Genomic DNA, 9,634 nt, shown 5'->3' with positions numbered 1-9,634 from the left:
TTTAGTTTTAACATGTTTTTTTTTTTTTTGCATTAAAATTTAAAAAACAATATAAGCCAATTTGATAAAAAAATTATTATTTATATATATATAGAGAGAGATACACACACACACACACACATCCATCACTCACACACAAAGACTGTCTTGACTTAATTTGAATTAATTCAACAAATTCATTCAAAACCGTTGATTTAAATAGGATAGAAACACACACACACACACAGACACACACACACACACACACACACAGTGAAATTTAAAAAAACAAAACAATATAAGCCAATTTGGTTAAAAATATTAACAAAATAATTTTATAAAATTGAATATAATTTAATATAATATATTTGGAATTTTCACCCAGTCCTTAATCAAATCTGATTTTTGGTCCTTTGTATTAAAAAGTTTGGGCACCTCTGGTATAAACGCTGCAATTAAAATGAAGAAACATCACAAACGAGGAAAGAGAACAAGATAGCTACAGGCCAACTGCATAAATTCAGTTTTATGAGAGGTTTCAGACCATAAACAAGAGGATTAATATCCAGAGAATATTCTGCTCTCAGCGTTCAGTCTCGTGGCGTAAGAGGATAAATCAGATCTCAGCGTCTGAACACTGTAAATAAGCAGAGAAACACAGAATCCATTTTTTCCATGTTAATGTGGCTTTCACATTAGTACAATCCCAGAGAGAGCGACTGCAGAAAGATCAGCGCTAACACATCACAATCGCAATGATTCAAGTCCATTTATCTAACCTACCGTCTGTCTGCTGGTTACTAACCCATATTCTGGTGAATGCATAGGAGAAAACAAATCAGTAATAACAGTACATCTATCATGCATTTCTTCAAAAAACACTACTTTATCAAATGGGTCATTCTATGAAACGGGTGCTTTCCATTTCAAAAAGCTGATTTTTACAGCAAATTAAACAGAGTGTGTTAATTGCATGGCATTATCTCAAGCTAAATTAGTAAATGGTGGAATGTAACTATGGCACAACAGGATAAGTGGATGAGATTGCTAAAAATATAAATTTTTCAAAAAGAATTCACGATATAATAAAATGAGACACAGGTTTGAGCATGTTAGATTGTATCCTTCTGCGAAAGCTATCAAAATATAAAATATTGATTAAAGAGGAGACATATGCTGGTCCTTGGTAGAGAATAGCACAATATTTTAACCTGGAAACACAAACTCATTGCTGGAGTCATTATTTACATGTTAATGAGGGACACAAAGGCACCTGTTTTGTGGAATGACCCAGATGCACAAAACAGTAAAACTACAGTATAAAATCGCCAAACTGGTTTTAACATTGGGATGATTTTCAAACATACAAGATTTGGTCCATGTCCCACTCTGGTCCTGTAAATGCAGTGAGAAAAAAAACAAAAAAACAAACAAACAAAAAATTTACAGATGCAAAAGATATTTTTTTCACTTTAAGTTTTTGGGGTAAAATCTGACCCAGACATTTCTTTGTGAAATTCACCATTTACAATACAGAACATAAGAATGAACTAACTTTATGAACACGTCACTGAAAAACAAATGTGCACTAGAGAGGGATTCGCTCCCATTTCACTGGAACTGCTCAGGATATTCAATGCATTTCATTCTATCACAAAAATTGAAAAGATGAAAAAATATGGCATGCCGTAAAGTGCTGTAAAAGTGTTTTATACTAACAAGTATTCTGTTGATCTTACATTGAATTATGAGCACATTTCATAGCAGTGAGTGATTTCAGTGCTGGACATCTGTGGATTTATTATTAGTGGTTCTTTCGAAACATACCTGCACTGAGACTCTAGTCCAGACGTCCTTTCATTCATTCTGACATTAATATTCAACTTTGTCAAAGTGGAGTGAATAGAAACAGTGCAAATCACAATGTCACAGCTTGAAGTGAATCTACATGTGTTTGTGTATAAGCAACTGTTTTGATCTCCTTCCCAATTGTGAGTGCACATTATGTCAAGACTGCCAAAATACCTGTTTAAAACCCGTTTTCTTTGCTCCATTCAAGTCATTGAATGTTCTTCCATGAAAGTCTCTCACATACTTCCTACTTCCGTATGCGGGAGCGCTGTCTAGACAGTCTGTTCATGAAGCAGCACGTCACAGTGGCAATAATTAATATGCCCACAAACAGCGCCGACGACACGCCGATCACGAGAGGTAAGAGCAGCAGATCAGTGACTGTGGAGAAAATCAATTAAAACATATGTCAATAATGAGTCTTTCAGTTCAACACCAGATCACGCGAGCATGCTAGGGCTAAATGTATTTTCTGTAGTGAACTCAAGAATTTTTCATGCTAAGAAAGCAAGAGGAAACTACTAGAAGAGAAGTTTTCAAAATGGGGTTCACAAAAAATTTAGGAAAAAAGAATATATGAAATGCATTTTTAGTGCTTTCAAATGTATTGTGCACACATTGAAAAAGGACAAAAAAACGTATAAAAATAAACATTTATTTTGAAATAAAAATATATAAAATAATAGAAAAAGAATATATAAAATGTATGTAGTCCTTTCAAATTGAATGTGCGCACATAAAAACAGCATAAATATGAAGTAAATATTATTTATAGTGAAATAAAAACATAAAACGGAAAAATATTTTATTCTAAAATGTATAACTATATATATTACATATACATATATATATTAAAATATTAAATATATTTTTATTTGAATATAAAAATGTGTATATCTGTGTGTGTGTGTACGTACATAACTAGTAAAAAAAAGAAAACAATTAAGTTAGCAGGTCATTTTTTTTTTTCTTTCCAAAAAAAAAATAATAATAAATTCATAAAAATAAAAGTAAATATTTTCCAGATAGCATTTTAACAATTTGCAAAAATGTGACCCTGGCGCACAAAAGCAGTCTTAAGTCGCTGGGGTATATTTGTAGCAATAGCCAACAATACATTGTATGGGTCAAAATTATAGATTTTTCTTTTATGCCAAAAATCATTAGGATATTAAGTAAAGATCATGTTCCATGAAGTTATTTAGTAAATTTCCTACCGTAAATATATCAAAACTTAATTTTTGATTAGTAATATGCATTCCTAAGAACTTCATTTGAACAACTTTAAAGATGATTTTCTCAATATTTAGATTTTTTTGCACCCTCAGATTCCAGATTTTCAAATAGTTGTATCTATCCTAACAAACCATACATCAATGGAAAGCTTTTTTATGCCTAAAGAATGACACTTAAGACTGGTTTTGTGGTCCAGGGTCACATATAATATAAAACAATTATATTCATTCAAAACAACAATATAAAATAATGCAGACGCCTTTATATTTTAGAAAGTGGGTCGTTATGTTTGAGAGTCCTTGGCATCAAAATGCCAAGTAACTACCGTCACACAGGTTATTCCTGTAGAGAAACAGCTGATCATAGCTCACCTCGTGCGTACAGGTACAGGTGTACGGTCACTGACTCGGCTTTAGTGCCGGTGCTGTACCATCCGCCGCGCGGATCCTGCGCCCAAACCTCGGCTCGACACTGATAGTGTCCCTGATCCTCCTCAGCGGCCGAGAAGATCCTCAGCCTGAAGCAGCCAGCAGACACACGGTCCACGCTCACGTCGCTGCCGTTGCTGTAGATGCGCGTCAGGCCGTCGTAGCTCAGAGTCGCCAGGAGCCGGCCTTTGCTGTCCTCAGAAAGCGTGCCGTCTTTCCTCGCCGGCTCCTCGGGTTTCTGAAGCCACTGCACCTCGACTCGTGAAGCACCGGTGGCTTCCACAAAGACGTTGCAGAGCAGGGTGACGGTGCTGCCATGCTTCAGGAGCGGCCGGCGCGGCAAATCAATGCTAGCAGATACACGCACCTCTGAACGGACACATGAACACAAACAAATGCTACGTTTATAAACTCTCAACACGGCATAAGGGTTAATCTAATCCAGGGGTCTCCAACCTTCAATTTCATTCGGGAGCTACTTTTTAAAAATGAAAGCGGCTGAGAGCTACCAATGTTATACAGCTATCATAGGACAGAACAAGAAAAGCTATAAATAATCTTTCATTGTGCAAAAGTATTTTAATACCAGCTAGAAGAGATCAGATGTGCTAAAACATTAGCCACATTCAAATCTAGACTCAAAACTCATCTGTTTAGCTGTGCATTTAGTGAATGAGCACTGTGCTACGTCCAAACTGATGGCACTGTATTTTATGTATAATCATTTTCTACTCTTAACTGTTTTAATAAATTTTAAATCAATTTTTAAGTCATTTAAGCCTTGTTTTTATTGTTGTGATTATTTTTAATGATTATTTTACTTCCTTCTATGTAAAGAGATGCATAGAGACGTTCAAAGCACAAAGGAAAGAGATATTGATGCGTAGTTTATTAGATCTGTGCGATAGTTTATTGAGCCTTTTCTTTTAACAGTTTCAAATCTCAGTTACTGTGCGCTCTTGGAGAGAGTTTCATCGTCTTGACTGTCGTAACCGAACGCGACGCGCAGTTTGAATGCTGAACGGAGGATGACAGACAGCCGCAGCGGAGAGAAGAGTTTACGTGAACTTGAATTCAACAACTTGAATATTCATCTGTACCTCACATTAAACTATGGAACGGCTTCAGAACACTTGGACTTTGACTTTATGGTGCTTTGTAATGTTTTTGTGCTTTCGTGGGGCTTAACAATAACACAGAATAGTATACGCACAATATCGGATTTGGATCAGTCTCATCTGAGTATCAGAGCCGATACCGATACTGAATATCGGATCGATGCATCCCTACTTATGATTTGAAAAAAAAGCACTGGGTGGATTTTTATCATTATAGGGTGGTTGTGTACACACACTGCCAACACACATTTATGTTCAAACACCATGTAAAAGTGAATTTTGCATCTTATCTCCCCATTAATATATCGGCCAGCACTAACTGTGACACTATTTTTTTGATTAGAAATGCACTCATAAACTTAAAACGTGCATTAACACTTCCTCACGCACCTTCAGTCTTCAGGCTAACAGTGACCCACTCTGATCTCTGTGTGATCGTGGCGGGACTCTCCGGTGCTGGTGTTTTCCTCCCGGCGTAGACGCTCACAGCGCAGCGGTAGAGTCCGGCGTCAGCGGGGCGAACGGAGAACAGGCGCAGAGAGAAGCTCCCGTCGGCCTCCTTCTCCATGCTGCCTCCTCCTGCCCTGCTGAGATCATCACCCCAGGCCACCACGCCGTCAGGATCCACACGCGCCACCTCCACCTCCACACCGCCCTCCAGCCCGCGCCGCATCCACTGCACCTGCAGCGCCGAGCGCTTCCACGCACCTACACCCAACACCTGACAGCGGAGGCGGAGCGGAGCGCCGGGCCGCAGAGAGACACCACCGTCCGGGACAGAGCGCACACTCAGTGTGTCCACTGGGGAGAGACCGCAATAATATTTTATGTATAATCATTTTCTACTCTTAACTGTTTTAATAAATTTTAAATCAATTTTTAAGTCATTTAAGCCTTGTTTTTATTGTTGTGATTATTTTTAATGATTATTTTACTTCCTTCTATGTAAAGAGATGCATAGAGACGTTCAAAGCACAAAGGAAAGAGATATTGATGCGTAGTTTATTAGATCTGTGCGATAGTTTATTGAGCCTTTTCTTTTAACAGTTTCAAATCTCAGTTACTGTGCGCTCTTGGAGAGAGTTTCATCGTCTTGACTGTCGTAACCGAACGCGACGCGCAGTTTGAATGCTGAACGGAGGATGACAGACAGCCGCAGCGGAGAGAAGAGTTTACGTGAACTTGAATTCAACAACTTGAATATTCATCTGTACCTCACATTAAACTATGGAACGGCTTCAGAACACTTGGACTTTGACTTTATGGTGCTTTGTAATGTTTTTGTGCTTTCGTGGGGCTTAACAATAACACAGAATAGTATACGCACAATATCGGATTTGGATCAGTCTCGTCTGAGTATCAGAGCCGATACCGATACTGAATATCGGATCGATGCATCCCTACTTATGATTTGAAAAAAAAGCACTGGGTGGATTTTTATCATTATAGGGTGGTTGTGTACACACACTGCCAACACACATTTATGTTCAAACACCATGTAAAAGTGAATTTTGCATCTTATCTCCCCATTAATATATCGGCCAGCACTAACTGTGACACTATTTTTTTGATTAGAAATGCACTCATAAACTTAAAACGTGCATTAACACTTCCTCACGCACCTTCAGTCTTCAGGCTAACAGTGACCCACTCTGATCTCTGTGTGATCGTGGCGGGACTCTCCGGTGCTGGTGTTTTCCTCCCGGCGTAGACGCTCACAGCGCAGCGGTAGAGTCCGGCGTCAGCGGGGCGAACGGAGAACAGGCGCAGAGAGAAGCTCCCGTCGGCCTCCTTCTCCATGCTGCCTCCTCCTGCCCTGCTGAGATCATCACCCCAGGCCACCACGCCGTCAGGATCCACACGCGCCACCTCCACCTCCACACCGCCCTCCAGCCCGCGCCGCATCCACTGCACCTGCAGCGCCGAGCGCTTCCACGCACCTACACCCAACACCTGACAGCGGAGGCGGAGCGGAGCGCCGGGCCGCAGAGAGACACCACCGTCCGGGACAGAGCGCACACTCAGTGTGTCCACTGGGGAGAGACCGCAATAACAGACTGGTTATTATATTCATAATGACTAGAGCAGCACTCTAACACTGTCTGAGCTTTAAATAGAGACTAACCCACACCTCTTATTGCTATTGCTCAGGTCAATAGGTCAATAAACATTGATGCTGCACCATCATTTAGTTTGAGTACAAGCACACGAAACATGTGATTTATACAGAGATAAAAATTTCAGGTTTTTAGAGCCGCACAATTAGGCAAATTTTGTAATTATATACCAATATGCCAATAAAATAATAAAAATAATAATAATCATAATAATTTATTTTACAGTAAAATATTATAATATTATATTGCAAATAGGTGGAAAATTTCCAGCAAATTTCAGAAACATTCCAGAAATTTCGCAAAACTTTCGCAGCCTTTTTTTGCAAACTTTCAGAACTTTTTGGGAAGTTTCTAGAAATGTACCGGATATTTTGCGCCCCTTTGCAATCCTAATTATTAATAAATATATTTAATATTAATAATACATTTTTATTAGTATTTTATTTTACAGTGAAATCGTATAATAGAAATACTCCTTTTGTTTTTATTTAGTACTTGTTTATATTTATTAATATATCACTATAACATATATAAATAATATTATTAATTATATCATTATTAATAAATATATTTGTATATTAATAAATAATATAATTTTTTATAAATATACAAATATAAAAAAAAATATATATATATACATATCACTAAAACTAATCGAATAGTACTATTTCACTAAAATAAAAAATAATCAAGTATTAATAATAAAAATGTTTAACTTTGCAACTGTAAAATTACAAAGCTAATATTTATGGCTGTCTTAATTTCTTCAGATAATCAAGTTGCTCTGAGATAATGAGCTTCACTCCGAAACACGCAGGGCACATACTTATTTCATTTGATAATTGCACTAAGCCACATCGTGATTATTATTTGGAGACAAAAGCACTTGGTAAAACATTATCAAACTGAACGAACTTCAGCCTGCATTTACACTGCAATGCCTAATGCACAAATGCAACAAAAATTTATAATATAATAATAGTTTAATTAATACAAAAAATAAAAAAAATAAATAAAGAGAAAAAAAAATGTCTTAATGTACTGTGATTAATCAACTGGGGAATTATGGTGATATTTATTATTAATTAAAATTTTTTGCTGTCTTGCCTTAAGTATTTAAAAATATATAAATAGGCATTTATAAGCAGTTATTTAAAAAGTGTGGCCTTTTCTGCACCGAGTCATATTTTGTTTGCATCATAATGATAATTAAAATGCAAGATGTATGTTCTGAAGTTATTTTACATAAACGAATTAGTGCTGAACGATTAATTGCATTTGCAATAATATCGCGATATGAAAAAACTCGATTTTTCAATCGCAGAGGCTGCGATTACACTCAGTCACGTGACACGCGAGAGTAAAGAAGTGTGTTCGACTTGAAGAAAGCGACCGTTGAAAATCATTTTATCTTTGTGTCAGTACGTCATTAATAGAACAAGGCATCAGTTTAATGTCGGGTTTTGTAGTGTCGCGTTGCGCGCTCCGCGCCGCATCCAGTGTACACAGCATCACTGATTATAATGGGTTCTACTGTATTTTGCCGCTCGCGTCCGGTGTAGACACAGTGTTTAATGTTGTTGGTGAGGAGGAAAGCCTGTGTGTGTCCTATGCCTTAGCGGACAGCATGAAACCCACAAAAAATAAATAAATAACAGAGAGAATAATAATAATAACAGTTATTCTCTCTATGCTGTTTTTCAATGTTTCAAGTGATGCAGGTGGTTTTTTTCCCTGTAGATTTTTTTTATTAAAAAAGCATTCATTTTTCATAATGATTGTTTTATAGGTTTAAAGGGGGGGCGTGACCAAAAAACTTTGAGAACCACTGGTCTAAAGTTAACAGACACTGTTTAAAAAGTGCAGTCCACATGTTTACATATGCTTATTACAGTGACTTTGAATTACCTAAAGTAGTGTGGTAAAGCAACAGATTTGTTTTTATATTTCTGCAACCTACTTTAGTTTGTGTGATTTGTTACTGACTTTCACATTAATGTTTACACCAGGCTTATTTGTGCTTATTTGTCGCACTGGTGCTCCTAAAAACATTTTCATAGTCGCACGCAGTAGTTTTCAGTCGCAAATGCGACTGAAATGGTCGCACTGTAGAGCCCTGAATTTCATCGTAACATTTAGGCCTGGCCTACAGAAAAGAACATTTATGTTTAATTTATCTAATATTGTGTTGGTCATAATATACAATGATTTATAGCTTGTCTTTGTTGAATAATACAGAACATAAAGAGCTTTAAATCTTAATCGCAATATGTCTAATACATCGCAATATGTCTAATTAATTAAAATCATGAAACTTAAACAATTTAACATCAATTTATCAAAAGTTTAACAAAAATTACATGTTTAGGGCCCTATTAAATGTTTTATTTTTTCCAACATTGTTTTATTGTTACCAAATTCTGTGTTTTAACATGTCTAATTGTTTGAAAGCATAAAAACATGTTTCATTTATTCTTACAATAGCCTACTGATTGTTTTCCTCAGAAATTCTGTGTTGTGTATTTAAATTTTTTAAAGGCATAAATTTATCTTTTAATTAATGAAAATTAAACAAATTTTATTTTTGGAAAATAAAGGGGATTTAATATTACAATTAAAACATTGAAGAAATATTGTATGATTATTCCTTAAAAATAAGGTTTTAATAATTTTAGTAGTAGTAGTAGCCTATTTCGTACATTCTACTGAACAACAGTAATATATTTCTGCCGCAATGTCTTCAAGTTAAACCGAACTTTTATTTTGAAGGGCTGCCGTGAATACCTTTAAATTCCTGTGTTTATATGATATGAGGATCGTTTTACTCAAATGAAACGGTAAAATGCTCATGAAGTGACTCTCAGAGCAGTTCTGGAGATGTTGTTCATGTATTTATGTCCTCATT

General features: G+C 36.4%; 1 protein-coding gene across 3 annotated transcripts in view; it reads right to left on the bottom strand.

The window, feature by feature from the left end:
* Positions 1–322: 322 nt before the first annotated feature.
* LOC107758193 (immunoglobulin superfamily member 8-like) overlaps positions 323–9,634 on the bottom strand; it is an 18,683-nt gene continuing 9,371 nt past the window's right edge. For all 3 annotated transcript variants that reach the window (XM_016575868.1, XM_016575866.1, XM_016575869.1), the window contains 3 exons: positions 6,235–6,645; positions 3,438–3,863; positions 323–2,211 (listed from right to left, as the gene is read on the bottom strand). In XM_016575868.1, coding sequence (XP_016431354.1) covers positions 2,078–2,211; positions 3,438–3,863; positions 6,235–6,645 — 971 coding nt within the window. In that variant the 3' untranslated portion in view covers positions 323–2,077. The remainder of the gene's footprint in view (positions 2,212–3,437; positions 3,864–6,234; positions 6,646–9,634) is intronic.

Source organism: Sinocyclocheilus rhinocerous, unplaced genomic scaffold (assembly GCF_001515625.1).
Source record: "Sinocyclocheilus rhinocerous isolate Xijiao unplaced genomic scaffold, SAMN03320098_v1.1 scaffold203, whole genome shotgun sequence".
Classification (NCBI taxonomy): Eukaryota; Metazoa; Chordata; class Actinopteri; order Cypriniformes; family Cyprinidae; genus Sinocyclocheilus; species Sinocyclocheilus rhinocerous.
This window is presented reverse-complemented; position numbering and strand designations above follow the sequence as displayed.